At 47.9% G+C, this 18039-nt stretch overlaps 1 protein-coding gene across 1 annotated transcript in view; it reads left to right on the top strand.

Annotated features, from left to right (window-relative positions):
- The window catches only part of MYO7B (myosin VIIB), a 90110-nt gene that overhangs the window by 57992 nt on the left and 14079 nt on the right, over positions 1 to 18039 (top strand). Inside the window, exons 19-29 of the mRNA XM_066345420.1 lie at positions 714 to 808; positions 2119 to 2203; positions 3660 to 3878; positions 4937 to 5125; positions 6054 to 6263; positions 6419 to 6583; positions 9256 to 9333; positions 9471 to 9598; positions 14679 to 14805; positions 16148 to 16267; positions 17329 to 17502. Coding sequence (XP_066201517.1) covers positions 714 to 808; positions 2119 to 2203; positions 3660 to 3878; positions 4937 to 5125; positions 6054 to 6263; positions 6419 to 6583; positions 9256 to 9333; positions 9471 to 9598; positions 14679 to 14805; positions 16148 to 16267; positions 17329 to 17502 — 1590 coding nt within the window. The remainder of the gene's footprint in view (positions 1 to 713; positions 809 to 2118; positions 2204 to 3659; positions 3879 to 4936; positions 5126 to 6053; positions 6264 to 6418; positions 6584 to 9255; positions 9334 to 9470; positions 9599 to 14678; positions 14806 to 16147; positions 16268 to 17328; positions 17503 to 18039) is intronic.

Raw genomic sequence — 18039 nt, 5'->3', positions numbered from 1 at the left:
AGTGGTAGAGCATCAGCCCAGTGTGTGGATGTCCCAGGTTCAATTCCTGGACAGGGCACATAGGAGAGGTGCCCATCTGCTTCTCTACCCCTCCCCCTCTCACTTCTCTCTTTCTCCCACCACCCTTGTAGTGATGGCTCAGTTGGAGTGAGTTGGCCCCAGGTGCTGAGAATGGCCTCCTCCTGAGGCGCTAAGAAGAGCTCAGTTGCTCAGCCCTGGATGAACAGAGCATCGCCCTTTAGTGGGCTTGCTGGGTGGATCCTGGTTAAGGCACATGTGGGAGTCTGTCTCTACCTCCCTTCCTCTCACTGAATAAACAAACAAACAAACAAACAAACAAACAAAACCCAAGCATGACTCCATAGTACAGTTAAATACAAAGTTCACATGAATTTTGGGAAATAAAACAACTTCAGGAAAATTTTTGCCCCCTCTTGGGTTTTCCAGGCAGAAATGAAATTTGCCAGATTGAATGAACACGAAGAAAGAGTTAAACTGGGAAATTCTTGGATTGGGGCTGGGGGGTTGTAGTTGAAGCTTCCATCTCTCAGCCACATTAGGATCAATTTGAGGATCCTTTCCTCTGCTTGGCTCCCAAGAGCACATGTGGAAACAATCTGAGAAACTCTAACTTCTGGAGACAGAGCCCTGGGTCCAGGTGGAGGTGTGGGGTGAAGGACGGTTGCTCTGTGGTGAGGTCTCTCTGGTTTCAGGATAATCAGGACACTCTGCTGGAAGTACAGAGGAGCCAGGCCCTGGAGAAAGCAGCGATCACCATCCAGAGAGTTCTGCGGGGCTACAAACACAGGTGCCAGCCCTGCCACAAGCCCCTCCCAGCCACACACCTACCACTCATGTGCCCTGGGAGGGCCTGCAGCTCCAAACCAGGGCCACATGTTCTCTCGGGCCCCTCCCTGAGGGTCATTGAGGCACAAGATCTCTCAGGACCTCCTAACTAGAAATACTGCAGCCTATGTTGCCCAGAGAATTCTAATTATTTGAATGTTTCTTCATTGGCAGTGAGACAGGGAAGAATCCACTACATAAGTAAGAGTCAGATGAAGTGTCAGCTTCAATCTCAACTATATTATGATGTTCTTCAACAGTCATAGAGAAGTCTGAGTTGGGTTTAACAGGTGGCTAGTTTTGGAGGGAAGAAAAAACTATCTTTGACTCAGTTCTCTGGTCAGTAAGTAGCTTAAACTGCTACTTTTCAATACTACTACTACTACTACTACTAATAATAATAATAAAAGTAGTGAAAGGAGTGGTGTTGGCTCTAATCCTTGTGTTGCAGATTACATCCCTAGTACTTACTTCTCTTGGAACCAAAAGTTTGTACTTCCCTCCAATTCCCCTCCCCTACTCCCTGCAGTTGATTTCTAATATGGTTGAGATCTGCTGTTTTAAACCCAAGAAAAGATACTGAAAATTTATTAAAAGTGATGAGAAAACTAAGTTAACTATGAGATAAAAGATACATCTGTATGTACCAGGCTCACCTGGGGCTGCCCTACCTCCACAGAGGTCAAGTTTCAGGTCACCCTCTCCCTATTCAGTCCATGCCCCTCCTTGCAGAGGGCAGCAGTTTGATGGAGGTTGCCAGGCGGCTGGGGCCTGAGAGACTACCCTCTTGCCTTGCTCTGCCATAGAGAAGGGAGCCGGTCTTAAGACTACTGAGTTGGTTTCCGGCAGACACCTGAGTTAGTGACCAGAGGAAGGCAGAGTCTGGCAAGAAACAAAAATCTAGAAACGGTTTTATCTCCTTATAGAACTTTCAGGTTCTTGAGTACTCTAATATAGTTCACAAAATTAGGGGATATTTTATCACTTCATATTCATTTTATGAATATGAAGTCTCTAATTTTTGTGAGAAGTATAATTAGGCTGGCTGTCCCCATTCACAAATTTCCCAAATTTAGTTGTTGGCAGTAGATTTTAAGTTCCTAAAATGTCTGTCTTTTGGCTTATAAAAGCTTCTAGAAAAGAAATATTGTCTGGATTTATTTTCCCCAACATTTCAGTATCCCTCTTTTCTTCAAAAACAGTTTTTACCCTAGAGACTTTAAAACGTATGATAATGGTGTCACACACCTCTGACATGCATTTCTCCTTTAGGAAGGAGTTTCTGAGGCAGAGGCGGGCAGCCGTGACCCTTCAGGCCGGGTGGAGAGGTTACTGCAACAGACGGAACTTCAAGCTGGTACTAGAGCTCACTTGGGAGCTGGGCCTACAGGAGCAGTGGACAGCTGTCCAATTAAAAGCAGATGTTAAAAGTGTGTCTGTCTGAGCGTGAGAGCACAGACAGGAAGGAGTGGATCACTAACAAACTCTGATGACAGATTTTAAATGACCTGGCTTCAGCACCCCACACTCTCTTTTTAGCATAGCTTCAGTTTCAGGTGGTCTGTGGGCTTCAGTGTTCTCCTGCAGAATTTTGGGCATCTCCAGAGCTAAAATGAAATGCCCTTCTCTGAAATTAGATAATGGCTAATTCTTTTCCCAAGTTTCAGCTTACAAAATAAGTTAATGGACTGATTATTCTCTGTTTCAAGCACTTCATAACTTTTTTTTCTTGACCATAGACACTGCCAATAAGTGTCTGCTAATGAAATGAACAGGAGTGACCTTGACCGGGCCTTGTTGGGCCTCACTTGACTGCTTGGTTGCCTTTGTCATGGATGTGACTGTGGCTGAGACATGAAGTGGTGACATTAGCAAAACTGACCCCCAGACCTGTCCGTGTTCCGTGCTCACAAAGACATAAAGGCAGCTGACAAGGATGGGAAGGCTTTTGGGAGCCTGTTGCTTTATGTGCATCATTTTATTGATTATAAAGCCAACCCTGTATGTCACAGAACTGAAGCCTAGAGAGGTTAGGTAATTTCCCCAAAAGCACAGAGTTAGTATGCTGTAGAGCTGGAGTCATCTGTGTGACTTCCAAGCCCACAGGAGACACATGACCCCACACCCCCAGCCTTCTTGGGTTGATCTTTGAAAATACAATAAGACTCATCTGAGGGGCTCAGAGACTTTTGTGGCCCAGGGCATGTTTGCAGTATAAAAGGGGAGTGTTCATCAATTTATTGTTTCTTCTTTATTTTAAAGACCCTTAAGGGATTAGTTTGAGGGAGCCAGCCATAACTTTCACACAGGTGTTCTAGCTCCTAAGAAATTTTCTGGGTTTGGCTATAAGTGTGAAAAGCAAGGTCTCTGGAATATTCCATCACCCACTGGCATCCAAACTGATTTCCTGGCACTGACCACCCACAAACAACTTTATTATTTACACCAGGGGTAGTCAACCACCCACCATGAAAGCTGGAACACCCACTAGTGGGCTGTAGGGACCAGGTTGACTGCCACTGGTTTACACCATTTAACAAGCACTATTTAGCACTTATTTGCATGCTAGTCTCTATTCTAAGTGCTTTATAAGTAATAACTCATTTAACGTGCTTGTGGTCATTGGTGTGTAAAATTTTAGTATCAGCCCTTTGCCAAAAGGTGGGTAACTGTGAAGCTAATTAGCGAGGCTTCCCATCTCCCGCTCTGTCTTCTTGGAAAGGCCTCCTCTGTGCTCTGTGCTCTTCCTGATCCAGACCTCCACCCTCACCCCCACCCATCCCCGTGAATGCCCATCTCTCTTGCCTTCTCAGATTCTACTGGGTTTTGAGCGCCTGCAGGCCATCACCCGGAGCCACCTGCTGGCCCAGCAGTACCAGGCCATGCGGCAGAGGACAGTTCAGCTTCAGGCCCTCTGCAGGGGCTACCTGGTGCGCTTGCAAGTCCAGGCCAAGCGGAGAGCAGTGGTGGTCATCCAGGCACATGCCAGGGGCATGGCTGCCCGACGGGACTTTCGACAGCAGAAAGCCAACGTAAGTGGTCAGTGCTGTCGTGGGCAGGTGGGGACTGGCTGGGACCCCAGTGGGGAGGACAAGCAGGAGTAATGAGCAGCAATATGGACCTCTCATCAAATAGTTCTATCCCCTCCTTTGTTAAAGTTATTGCTGCAACAGGCTAGGCTCTCGTGCTGTCCGGACTCCTTTAGGTCACCCCCTGGGTTACAGCAGCTAGAGGCTTAAACCTAGAACCTGTCACTCAAGCTCCATAGTCCCCTCCACTTAGTCTCAAGGACTGTTTCTCAGCAGGACTGGTGGGTCTTCTGGAAAGTTAGGGAATCAGGGTGAGATGAGCTATAGGAGGCCCCAATTCCATGGAGAAGATCAGAGGCCCCTGGTCCTGGGCTGTGGCATCACAGCTCAGGATAGAGAAATACCAGGAGAAGCCTGTGAGCACCTGGGCAGGAGAGGCTGATGGGCATGGCAAGGCAGTGGTGCCTGATCTTATTTTCCTCAGAGGGTACCTGAGACTAAACCTCAGTCAGCTGAGTTGTGAGAAGGAAGAGGGGCTAGGATGAAATTTATCCCCCTCTGTAGACAAAAATTGGGTGTGCTGAGCACATTACTACTACAGTGTCCAGGGCAGGTAAGAGAATAAAACCTGCAGACATGTCAGCAGTCTGCTTCTGTACCCATGGACCCCAGGCAGGCCATAAACCAGGCTTACATACATGCATTAGTACAGGCCCAGGACCTCTCCTGATAGTGGCTTGGTGCTCTGGGAATAAAGGACCAGGCAGGTTTGAGCCAAGGTTTGAAATAAGGTTCTGAAGGTCCTGGGTTTGAGGTGGTACCTCAGGGCAAGCTGGGCTAGGGAACAGCAGGCGACTCCTCTCTCCAGACCTGCCTCTCCTCTGGGAAATGAAAACCCTGAGCCCTGAGCTGACTGATCTCTAGTCACTGTAGCTGTTAAAATCTAGGCTTTTAGAGGATGATACATTGATTTGCATAGGTGATGGCAGGAGTGGGTTTATTTGGTTTATGTGAGGTGATTTTTCCAGCTGGTGGCTAACCTCCCCTGTGGGTGTGTGCAGGGGTTGCCGATCACTTTAGTCACCTCAGTCACCTCTTCAGACAAGGAGAAAGGCCACAGTGCTCCACCCACCCGGAAACACCAGTCTATCTACGACACCATCACTGACTCCGAGATGGTGGAGCAGGTGTTTGGCTTCCTCCCATCCATGATCGGGGGTTTAGAGAGCCAGGCTCCACCTCGCATCGAGGTAAGAATGGCCCTGTCCTTCAGAGGTCCCGCTGAAAAGGGAGAAGACAGGCCCACCCAGTCTGGACCTCAGCAACCTCTAGGCTGGCTCAGAAGCAGAGACTCAGCGGAGGGAGCGGGCAGGGTGGGGCTGAGGTGCCTTCTGCAGTCCTGGGTGAATGTGCAGAGGACAGGGACAATGGGGTTCTGTCCCGCGCTTTCCAGGTAAGCAGGTTTCTTACCTGCAAGACGTCCTAGAGCCTTTAATATGCAAGCAAAGGGGCTTTCAGTCAGGCAGCTCCCCCTCTTGTGTCTGACCCCTCTCACAGAGCACCTTGGTGGCTGCTGCCCTGCAGAACAGGACTGGGGACCTGGTGCAGGGAACTAATGGCCACTGGCAGGAGGAAGCAGTGTCTGAGAGGACAGAACAGGGGGAGAAAAGCAGCCCCCCAGGCTGTCCTGCTGACTACTCCTACACCCTCCTCTGGGCCCTAAGACCAGATCTAGTGACATAAACATCCCCCCAGGTGCTCATGCTTCTTCCCCCATGCACGCACACACACACACACACACACTCACACTCATGCACATACAGTGCACACATGCACCCCATGTGTTCAGTCAGAGTGGCTGGGACCACCTCCACAGGAGGAGCCCCTGACTGGGGGCAGAGAGGGGAGTGTCTGGAGAGCCCATGTCTGTAGGCCCAGGGCTCTTAAGGCTCTTGGGTGCCTGAGATGTCCACACCAGGCCCGTCCTTCATGGCAGTCCACCAGGGTTCCACTGAGGGTGTGGGGTAGGTGAGGTCTCCAACACAAGGGGAAGTGGACAGGTGGCTCTGCAACCAGTGCATAACCAGACAGACCCTTCGTGGGGCTCCCACGTATCTCTGAAAAGACGAAATCTGAAAGACAGGCTGATGCTTGTCCCTCCTCCTCATGGGCCTTCAGGATCTGGAAACAAAGATTCAGAAACTGCCCGAGGTTGACCTGGACACAGTCCCCATGGTGGAGGAACTTGAGGAGGAAACAGATGGCTTGGTGGAGTACACCTTCCCCAAGTTTGCGGCAACCTACTTCCAGAAATCGGCCAGCCACACGCATATCCGGAAGCTTCTTCGATACCCACTGCTCTACCATGAGGATGATGCCGACTGCTCGGTACCTAGCAGCTCTCTGGTTTCTAGTGGCTTGAGCCACCCCCAGAACCCCAGTCTGCGCTGTAGTTCAGAAGGAACACAGAAGGGGTGAGGGTCACCGTGGGCCCTGTGCTGCGAGCCTGGTTCCAGCTAGAATCTGTGTCTCAATTTCCCCAGGCTGCCCTGGCTGTGTGGCGGATCATCCTGAGATTCATGGGAGACCTTCCAGAGCCGGTGCTCTTTGCCAAGAACAACCCAGATGGTGGCTCAGTGGTGCGGCAGACCCTTGATGGCACAGGCAGGGAGAGCAGTGTCCAGTCACCACAGCAAGGATCTGCACAGGTGTGTGCATGAGGGCGGTGGCAGAGAAGGGCAGACACCCTATAGACATCAGCCAGGCCCAGAGCCCCAGAGGAGGCCTAAAGCGGAAGGCAGGATATGGAGTCCCTCACCGGCATCACCCTGAGCCCCACCCAGACCAAGGCTCCCCAGCCCCGGAAACTGTGCTCAGGAACTAATGAGTCAGGCATTATACCCAGGACGTTTTGAATTATGTGGTCCTTATTGGAGAGGATCCCGGACTCTGAACATTGAGTTTGACTTAAACAGGATTCAGATACATGTAACAGTAGTAACAAAAGATGTTACTGACTGACAGCATGCTGTGTGCCAGTTGCTTCTCTTCAGTTAAGTCTCAGGTGAGCCAGTCCTACAAGGTAGGGATTATTATGCGTATTATAGCTAAAGAGACTGAGAAGTGAAGCGAGTTGCTGCCAAATCACACAGTGAGGATGCGTGACAGAACTGGGCTTTGAATTCATCTCACTGAATTCAAAGACCAAGCTCTCAACGGGTGTGTGTTCTACCCTGCTGTCTGAGGAAAGGGTAACTGACATTCAGTTTTGGTCAGAAGTCCTTCCTTAAGGCCCCAGTTTCACGCTGTAATCTTAGTTGAACCAACCAAGAGCAGTCCAAAGGAATTACCCGCAGAAGCTGCATAACTGCCCCATACATCAGGTCCTCACTGCAGAAAAATCTAGTGACTCCACAGCTCAGGACCCCATGGCCAGACTGGCCTGGAAATTACATGTAGGGTGCCCAGGCTCAACCCCTGATCTCTAGGGGCATGGATTCTGCAGAGTGTATTAGTTACCTGTTACCACAAAACATATTACCTCAAAATTTAGTAGCTTGGAACAGCATGCATTTAGTTTCTGAGGACCAGGAGTAGCTTAGCTTATTGGGTCTGACTCAGGGTCCTTCGTGAGGTTTCAGTCCAGCTGTTGACAAGGGCTGCATCTCAAGGCTTCACTGGAGCTGGGGGATCTGCTTCCTCAATGTCCCCTCATATGGCTGTGGGCAGGCAGGCTCTGTTCCTTGCCAGATGGGCTTCCTCACAGGGCTACCTGAGTGTTGTCACAGTATGATCTCCTCCACAATGAGCAATCTAAGAGAGGAAGCCAGAAGGAAGCCATGGTGCCTAGTCCTAGAAGTCACAAACCACAGGAGGCAGGAATGTCAGAAGGCAGGGATCTCTGGAGGCTACCATGGAAGCTGGTGGGCACTCAGAGAGGGGTCCCGGAGAAGCAGTCTGGCCACAGTGCACCCCTGGAAGGTGAGCACAGGGAGAAGCAGGACTGGCGTTCCAGAAGTTAGACCTCAAGTTTTCTATTTAAAAAGTCCACCCTTCAAATTCAATGAATTGATTTTGCACTTTTGTCAAGAATCAGTTGTGCAAATTTGTGAGTTTATCTCTGTGTTCTCTCTCCTGTTCCATTGGTTTATGTGTCTGTCCCTCTGCCAATTCCTTGCTGTCCTACCAACTGTAGACATATGATGTCATAGGTCTGTACACTGATTTGTCCTTTCTTGCTATTCTTCTTCAAAATTGTTTTAGCTATTCTAGGCCCCTTGCCTTTCCATAGATGTTTTAGGATAATCTTGCCCATAGCTACAAAAATCGCCTTGCTGGTATTTTAAAATAGAAATTTTGTTTTCTATCAATTTGAGGAGAATTGACACCTCTGCTATGCTGAGTCCTTCAATCCAGGAGCACCATATATTTGGGTCTTCTTTGATTTCTTTCATCAGCATTTTGTGATTTTCAGCACAGGTGCCCTGTACATGGTTTGTTAGATTTACACAGTTGGGGGGGGGGGTTTGAGAAATTATAAATTGCACTATATCTACAATTTTGGCATTGACATGTCCATTGTTGGTATAGAAAAATAGAAAAATATAACTGCTTTGGGTTGTTGACTTTGTATCCTGCAATGTTGCTGAACTCACTTTTTATGCATTTCTTGGATTTTTCTATGTGGTCAATCATGTCATCTGCAAATAGGGACAGCTAACATGTCACATTCTCTGTGTGCCAAACCAGCTTCCCCAGCCAGAAGCTGGTGCCCAGACCTGGGAACTGGTCTGATCCCAAACCAAACCCAATCCCATACTGTGCTCTAATTTGGGCAGCAACTTCTCATGGCACTGTCAAGACAAGGTGTGACCTCTGCCTGAGGAGACCAGCAGATCCTAATGGCCTCACAGCCTAGATTCTTTGATACCCTAGCAGAGCTCCTAGTGTGCCATAGGCAGAGCATGTTCCATTCATTCACCCCATTTCACTGAGAATGATCACAGCCTGGGGCTGCCTGAGGCTCCTGGGTTCAGACCCCAACCTACCTCACAGGGCTTTTCTGGTGACAAGTTCAAGCTTTGGAGTCATAAAGGTCCTGAGCCCTCCCAGAAGGCCAGCTATTGGCTGACCAGCTTTGTCTTGACTCCCACCTTACCTTGCCTCCATGTCCTAACCCAGGAGTGAGGACGATGCTGTGCACCTCTATGTGTTTGCACACCTGTACATGTTGCAAAACTCAGCCAAGATGAGGGGCTGCATGTGTTCTGTAAATTGGACAGAAAGTGGCTGGGTGAGATAGATACATTCAAGATGGCTCTCAGGTGCACGGAAGTGCTGCCCCAGTTCTCCTTCATTCACAAACGGTGTCCATCCACAGAGGCCCAGCCTCAGGGACAGAAGGACCAAGGACATATCCTCCATGAAGCTGAAGCACTCATCCCAGATCACAGGCCAGGTGAGCCCAGGGCTGGGAACTCCCAGCTCTGCTGCCCACAGGGTTCCAGGCTTTTGCTCTGTGCCTCGATCCCCGGTTTCCTCCTTTGCAAATGGGGAGGACCACAGCTGTGCTGACCGCCGTCTTTGAGTTTCAAGGTGGCCAGCCAACTAAACATTGGAAAGGAGGCAATTGAGTCTTATGGCTTCATCTCAGACCAACCCATGTCCAACCTGGAGAAGGTGCACTTCATTGTGAGCTGTGCCATCCTGAAGCCTTGCCTCAGGTCAGTCCCCACTCTTACCTCATCCCCATTCGGAATGTCGGACCCCTCACTGCCCTCAGCCCATAGCCTCCTTCTCTGCTCCCTACCCTAAGACACCCCTCCTCTCTCTTCTCCCTGTCCTGGAACCAGAAGGCTGGGTCTCAGTATAGCAAACATTATAACCCTCCAGGGTCCTTTACTTGCTCTGAGGTAAATCTCATGGATAAAACCTAGTTTTAGAAAAGTAGATTCATCATGGGCTAGTGATTCATTTCATAACAGGCTCTAGAATGCAGGGTCCTGTAAATTAGCAGGTTCCTGATTTATATTATATTAATTATTATATTATATTATTATATATTATATTATATATTGCTTTATATACAGTTGATTTTATAGGAATTGTATTTATTTTCAAGCAAATTTTGAGAAATATGTGTATTGCTTTCAGGGATAAACTGTTCTATTTTAGAGGTTCACATATTTTTAGGTTATTTTTAACTGAATTTAGGAAGCTGTTGGCCATTATTTCATCAAATATTTTTTTCCTAATTCATTCTCTTTCTCTCTTTTCCCTTGAACTCTAATTAAACCTATATAGGACTTTTCTATATTGTCATTCAGGTCACTGTGGGTTTATTTCTCTTTTCTTCTCTTTTCTCTCTGTTCTTTCTACAGGATAGTTTCTATTGATATGTCTTCAAATTAACTGATATTTCTCTTGTTTTCCTCAATCTGCTGTTACAACAATCCAATAATTTTTTTGGTTTCAGATATTATAATTTTCAGTTCTAGAGTTTGTACTTGGTTTTTTCTTTTATTGTTTCTATTTCTCTATGAAGATTTCTTACTTGTTCATGCACTAAGAATGTAGTTTTCTTTATGTTCCTGAGCATAATTACAGTAGTTGTTGGGGCTTCTATTTAATATTGATTGATTGATTTTAAAGAGACAGAAAGGAGAGATAGATAGATAGATAGATAGATAGATAGATAGATAGATAGATAGATAGAGTTGTTGTTCCACTTATGTATACATTCAAAGAGTATTGACTTTTTATTCTAGCAGGCAATCAACTTGACTACTTTTATTTTTATTTGTTTATTTGTTTACTTGTTATTTATTTTTTTAGTGAAAGAGTGAGACAGACAGACAGGAAGGGAGAGGGATGAGAAGCATCAATTTGTAGTTGCAGCACTTTAATTGTTCATTGGTTGCTTTTTTATTTGTGCCTTGACTGGAGGACTCCAGCCGAGCCAGTGACACTTTGTTCAAGCCAGCAACTTTGGGCTTTAAGACAGTGACCTTTAGGCTCAGCCATCTATGATCCCTATACTCAAGCTGCCGAGCCCACTCAAGCTGGATGAGCTCGTGCTTAAGCTGGTGACCTCTGGGGTTTTGAACCTTGGTGTCCCAGGTTGATGCTCCATCTACTGAGCCGCCACCTGGCCAGGCAACTTGACTGGTTTTAACTCTGTCTTCTTGTGGTGAATAGCAGGTGGAATCCCTGTTTAGTTATTGTAGCCTTTGCTGGGAAGCCTGGAGTCTGCCCCACACATGTATAAATTGGGGGTCAGAAAGATTTAATATGCAAACTTTGGAACTTCTTTTCTATTGTTCTCTTCATTCTAGGATTTCCCATTTCTTTCAACTACTGTGGGTACTCCAAAATCTGTCCTCTGCTTTTTCAAGCTCATAACACTCCAGGATTTCTATTCAAGTTTTAGCTGGCTGAGTGACACCAACCAGGCAACTCTTCTAACTTAGTTGGTTCTATTGATAGTTCTCTCAAAGTTGCTCCTCCCTGGCCACCACACCCTCCAATGTGGCAGACATATAGAAGCTGTTTCCAAATGAGATGCCCTGTGGGTTCATCTGATAACCCTATGGGCACTCCCACAAAGTGCTGGTTACCCACTGGGGCTGACACTCTCTCAGTGATCCCTTGAGACCCCCTGTCAAGTCTGTTCCCTAATGGAACACACCACAGCCTCTTACTGCTGGGATCTTCTGAATGGTGGGCTGCCTATGTGTGTGGAATCTCATCAAGGCACCTGAAGCTCAACTCCTTCGATGACATTCCCAGCTTCTAACTATTCTTTTTTCATCTTGGCCATCCAGGGCAGCTTATAATTCTCCAGGAGGAAGCAGACACTAGTCTTTTTGTTCATGGAGGCCCCCCACTGTGTCTCCAGGGTACAAAAGTCAAGCACTCTCAAGAACTTTGTCACTGCTTTATTCTGGTGCCCTGGAGTGAGCCTGTGGACTTTTGGGTCTCGGCATGCCTGCAAATGGGAGGGAGATGGATGTTGTCTTTGGCAGACAACCTCCATCTGTATTAGCAATCTCTTAGGGTCCCCTTCACACATCACCATTTGTAGTGAGTGGAGATAGGTCAGAGATCTCTCTACTCCTATGAAGTCCCTTCCAGGAATAGCCTTTCAAATTTCTCATCTTCACTTATGGATTGGTGACTGAACTGGTTCTGCCATCTTTCAGTAGATCCTATAATAATGTAACTCTTGAGGCCTGACCAGGCAGTGGCTCAGTGAATAGAGCATCAGCTTGGGATGCAGAGGACCCAGATTTGAGTGCGGGCTCATCTGGCTTGAGCACAGAGTCACTGGCTTGAGCGTGGGATCATAGACATAACCCCATGGTTGCTGGCTTGAGCCCAAAAGTTGTTGGCTTGAGCAAAGGGTCACTTGCTCTGCTGTAGCCACATATGAGAAAGCAATCAATGAACAACTTAGGTGCCACAACAAAGAATTGATGCTTCTCATCTCTGTCCCTATCTGTCCCTCTCTCTGTCTATCTCGCAAAAAAAAAAAAAAAGAATTTAACTCTAGAATGTTGTGTATTAGCACCTGTTTGTCTTTGCTTTGGACTCTTAGCCAAATTCCAAGAAAAAACAAATGTTCCACCTACATCCAACCACACATTCAATAAATGTTTATTACGTACCTGCTCAGGGCCAGAACCTGAACTGAGGGCCAGGGGTACAGAGATGAAAATGACATGTCTCTGTCCTCAAAGAGGTCACCCTTCAGTTGGGGAGCATAAGAAGACCCAGAGACCCACAATCACTGCTTGTGCTAAGATGAGGGTCCAGTGGGGGGTACCAAAAAGAAGCAGTTGTAATGCCCTTCTGGGGAGGGTAGGGGGGAGCAGTGAGAAGGAGGAGGTTGTCTTACCAGAGGGAAGGCGGGGCAGTGAACAGGGTCACAGAATTCTAAAAGAGCCCAAGGGTCTAGAACTCCAAGTGGTTTATCACAACTTGGTATTGAGTTCCAGTTTAATCATAAAGGTAGTAAGAAGAAGTTTTAAGAGAAGACCATGACCATATTTGACTTCTGGAAAGTTCTCCTTGGTGATGATATGGAGAGATGGAGCTTAGGGGTGGGAGTCTAGGAGAGTACTGCTGTAGAGGTCCAGAGAAGGCTGATGAGAATGGCCCAGGGAGCCGGAGCAGGAAGAAGAGGACAGAGAAAACATCTGGGAGACAGGTGGTAGGATGTGGTAGCTGATGAGAGGAGTCTAAAGTGGCTCCCAAGTTTCTGGTTGGGTGAATGGTTGGTGGTGGTGTCTGCAGAGACCTCAGGCAGAAGTGTGCTGTAACTAAGTTTACTAGGCCATGAGAGTAGACAGGGCACAACTCTTCCCAACTCTGTGTTCAGTGACATCAGGTTGGGAGCTTGAAATTGGCATTGATGGAAATAGTCAGAGGCAGATTTAACGGTGGGCGCACCAGGCATGTGTCTAGGCTCTGACTTCTGAAGGGCCCCGCAAAACCCCAACTTTACACTTTTTCTCATGATGCCAAATTTGGTTTCATATGTGCATTTTTAACATTAATAGCACATAATATTTTTATTTAAAAATATGGTTAACATGTATTTTTATTTTCCCTGTCTCTCTCTTTTTTTTAAGGGGCCCAATATTTTCTTCTGCACCTGGGGCTTCAACTGACCTTAATCCGCCTCTGAGAATAGTGACACCACAGAAAGTGGCAAATGCCACATATTAGGGCTATTTTTCCTCCAGGAGAGTTGGTTGTCAAACACCAGCACACCAGTGAGTGTTAGGGGAAAGATGCTGGCCTCTGGAAATGTGAGGTTGGAGGGGCTAATGAAACACTCTAATAAGATGATAGAGGCTTAGCCCTGGCCAGGTAGCTCAGTTGGTTAAAGCATCGTTCCAACACGCCAAGGTTGCGGGTTTGAGTTTGATCCCAGGGCAGGGCACATACAAGAATCAAACAATGAATGCATGAATAAGTGGAACAACAAATCGATCTTTCTCTTTCTCTCTTTCTCTCTCTCTTTCTCCTTCTATCTCTAAAATAAATAAATATTTTTAAATTAAAAAAGAAAAGACTATAGAGGCTTGATAAAGTTGGAAAGGGTGTAGGAGAGTCCCCTTCCTAAGGTAAGACGGAGAGGAGAGGCTCATGAGCCCATGGGAATGGAAGCTGGTTAGGAGGTGGGGAGTTGAGGAACTGAGGTGTTCTTTAATGATATCCTCACTCTTCTCTCTGAGTGGTGGTGGGGGGGTCTGCATTCAGGGAGAGGGGGAGGTGTGAAATAACTCAAGTTAAGGAAAGGAGCTAACCAGGTCATGGCAAGGTCTAGACCACTGAGGGCTTAGCTGTGGCTGGAGACCCCTGGGTACTCCCTGCATCCATGCCCCCCAGCTGAAGGGCTAGGGTATTGTGGGAACAGTGGTTGAAGTAGGGACCAAGGCCCTGAGGGGACAAGGTAGACAAAGGCTAAGGCCTTGATAAGCTGGGAAACAAGGGCTAATGGGGGGGAGGGCAGGGAGGAGGAGCACAGAGCCCTGGGCAGACACTAGAGGAGGCACAGAGCCCTGGGCAGGGAGGAGGAGCACAGAGCCCTGGGCAGACACTAGAGGAGGCACGTTCTCAGGAGATGACATGGTCAGGTTGGCCAGCGCTGCAGCAGGGGAGGCCAGCAAAGGCAATTGGAGGTGAGGAAGCTGAAGGCGACCCCTTGGCCTGACACCCCTGGGGTATAGCAGGAGCTGAGTCCCTTCTTCTCAGTGCCAGGCTGCAGCCTGACCTCCTAGTGGTCTTGTCTTCCAGGGACGAGATTTACTGCCAGATCTGCAAACAGTTGTCGGAAAACTTCAAAACCAGCAGCCTGGCTCGGGGCTGGATCCTGCTCAGCCTCTGCTTGGGCTGCTTCCCACCCTCAGAGAAGTTCATGAAGGTAGGGACGGCCCAGAGCAGCATCTGGGGTCTGGGGGGGGGAGGCAGGGTATGTGAGAGGGTAGGCTGGCCCCGGGCCATGGAACAGGTCCAGAAATCCCGGTTTCTGACCCTGTTCTTCTTTACTCACTGAGATGGACAGCAGTGCTTACACTGCGCTGGGCCTCAGTTACCCCTTCTGTAAAAGAGAACACCTGACCTGATAATTTTTTGGGCCCCTATTCAGTGCCTACAGTTCACCTGGTTTCAGGCACAAGGAGGCTCTTCTGAGGAGACAACGTGATGGTAGACAGAATGTGCATTGGAAAGGCAAAGGGTCCCGGGAATGCACACCGACGAGAGGTTGGCTGAAGCATCTTTCTAATCCCTAGAACTAAAAACAGAGGCGGGGTGCTGACAGGTGCCATTTAGAGGCCCAGGTTTCACTGCTTTAAAATGATTTTTGGTTTTTATCATCCAAGTAATAAGTAGGAAATGCAGAAAATCTAGAAAGAAGAGTAAAAGTCATCTCCACACCCAGAGGTAACTTTAGGTGTTACAATGTCATGCTTGTGGCTATGCAGAAAACAATCTCACTTTCTCTTATATCTCTTTGGGGATAGCAGGAAGCATGGTCTTCCCAGCCATCTGCCCTAGGCACTAGGGTCACTCCGACACCAGGTGATCATTCCAGGCTGCATCTGCTCACAAAATCTCAGTGAGATGCAAAGATTGTCAGCACATCTTATCAAACATATTCTGAACGTCAACGTTCCCATAATTTTTTACTTGTCTCCACAAGTGTCTTTTTATGTTATAAACTTTCCCCAAATGCCAGCTTTAATGCTATCCATATACAGCTATCTGAGAGAGTGTTTAACTTGTGAATGGACATTTGGGGTTCACCTTCCATTGGCTTATCACCATAAACACCACTGCAATAAAAAATATATGTATATTTGCTTTTGGGATAGGTCTGAATTATTGGGTCAAAGAGTATGCACATTTTAAAAGTCTATACTATTTAAAACATTGACAAATTGATCCTAAGAAGTGTTGCTCAGTTTATATGTATACCTTTTCATGTTATTTGAGAAGGCGCATTGCCAACGCTGAGTATTATTCTGAAATTAAAATTTTTCCAGGCTTATTGAGATACAATGGGCATAATATAAGTTTAAGGTGTTCAGTGTAGTGATTTTTTATAGGTCTATATTGCAAAATCATCACACAGGTTAGCTGACACATCCATCATCTCACAGAGCTAGAATGAATATTTTATTTTTTAGCCTCCGCCTGGGCAGTAAGTAGAAAGTGGGCTCCATCCTAAGTGTCTTTCTCCCTTTTCCTTTTCTACCCACCAGTATCTGCTGAACTTCATTGGTGAAGGGCCGGCTGGCTATGGGCCCTTCTGTGCTGAGCGCCTGAGACGCACCTATGCCAATGGGATACGCACAGAGCCCCCCACCTGGCTGGAGCTGCAAGTAGGGGCCAGTGGCAGCAGGAGATGGTCGGGGTGGGGTAGTGCCAGCTCACATGGCTTCTCCAGCACAGACTCTGGAGTGCTTTCTTTTGTCCTGCCAGAAGGAAGTGTGTCCTAGGGCTCCTCCACCCACACTCAGTCTTCTGTGCTGGTGGTCTCCATAAGCACCCCTCCCCCGTGTGCTCAGCCTCTCCAGGCTGCCCAGGCTTCAGTAATGCCTTCCCCACTTGTAAATCCACTTACTTTTAGGGTCCTACTAGCTTACTGGGGAAAATTGATCTGATAAACTAGTTAGCATTCAAGTGTGAATGACTGCTAATTGTTTAAAATGTTACCTTTCCCAAGGATATTTGCATTTTATAAAGATGGCAGTGGTCATTTCAAGATTGTCACCCTAGGTGGCATTGCTGTGGCATCACCTGTGAGTTCTCAGTGAACTCAGGAAGGGATATCCGACACAGGCATGGCTCAGGGGACAGCCCTGCATACTACGATATCCATGGCTCACTCCCTATGCTCCCTGGTGCCTGAGGTCACCTTCTGCTGCACCCCTTTTTCTTCTCTGTCATCCAAGTACATAGGGCCTTTTCTCTCATGTGTATCTGCTCAGCTCATGAGCCTGGGGTTGCACGTGAATTTGTAGCAGCAGCATGGATGTACTCACACATTATTGTGCACAGAGGTAACTATAGCTCCCACATATCACATGTTCCAGAGCCTAGGATTCAACAGCTCCCAAGAGCTCTGCCCCTCTGTGACTCTCAGCCACTGGGCCTCCTAGAGCCCGGGGCTCTCGTGTTAGTGCGTCCTCTGCCTGAGGTCTCTACCCTATGGACGGCCAAGGAGCCCACAGAAGCACCTACACTGCAGACAACACTGCAGCAGTCTTGCTCCCTCCCAAGACTTTCAGCACAGCAACTAACATTTGTTGGCCAGAACTTTGTTTAGGGAGAGAAGGAGAGAGTGGGCTGGTCTCTGGACCAGGGTTCTGGAGACTCTGGGACAGGCAGCTGAACCCAAGTGTCTTTGGAGCAGAAGCTCTGAGTCTTCATCTATCCCTAGGCTGTCAAGTCCAAGAAACACATCCCAATTCCTGTCATCTTGGTGACTGGAGAGAACCTGACTGTCACAGTGGACTCAGCGTCGACATCGCGGGAGGTCTGCCTGCACATCGCCTACAAGCAGGGCCTCAGTGACCACCTGGGCTTTTCCCTCCAGGTTGCTGTGTACGACAAGGTACTGGCCAGAGGTCCCGTCCATCCCCCACCTCCCTCACATACCCAGGCCAGCTCGAGCCCTTGGACCACAGCAACCTGGCCACTGTGCTCTGTCCCAGCTGCCAAACACACACACACACACTTATACTCACACATTCACGCACATATATACACCATCTCTCACACATTCAGAGATACACACACTCGCACACTCAAACACATAAGCATACTCTCTCTCATGCCACTTACACGTGCATAGAACAATTACATACCTACACACATATACACATGCACACTCACACACACTCACACACATGCATTTGCTCTCTCACACACTCACACTCTCAGTCAAGTGGCTAGCCCTCAGCCCCAGTGTCATGCACACCTGCCGGCCCCTTCCACACCCAAGTTGCTTGCACACACACAGCCATCCACCAGACACTCACACATCTCACTCATCCCTCACACTGGGAGTAGCACATTCCTATGCTGCAGGTGGGAGAGGCCAGTAGGGAGAAGTGTCAAAGTGATACACTAGCCATGCCCTTCTGCAAAG

The sequence above is a fragment of the Saccopteryx leptura genome, chromosome 7 (genome assembly GCF_036850995.1).
Source record: "Saccopteryx leptura isolate mSacLep1 chromosome 7, mSacLep1_pri_phased_curated, whole genome shotgun sequence".
NCBI classification, from domain to species: Eukaryota; Metazoa; Chordata; class Mammalia; order Chiroptera; family Emballonuridae; genus Saccopteryx; species Saccopteryx leptura.
Note: the sequence above shows the minus strand (reverse complement) of the source record. Positions and strands in the feature narration are given on the sequence as shown.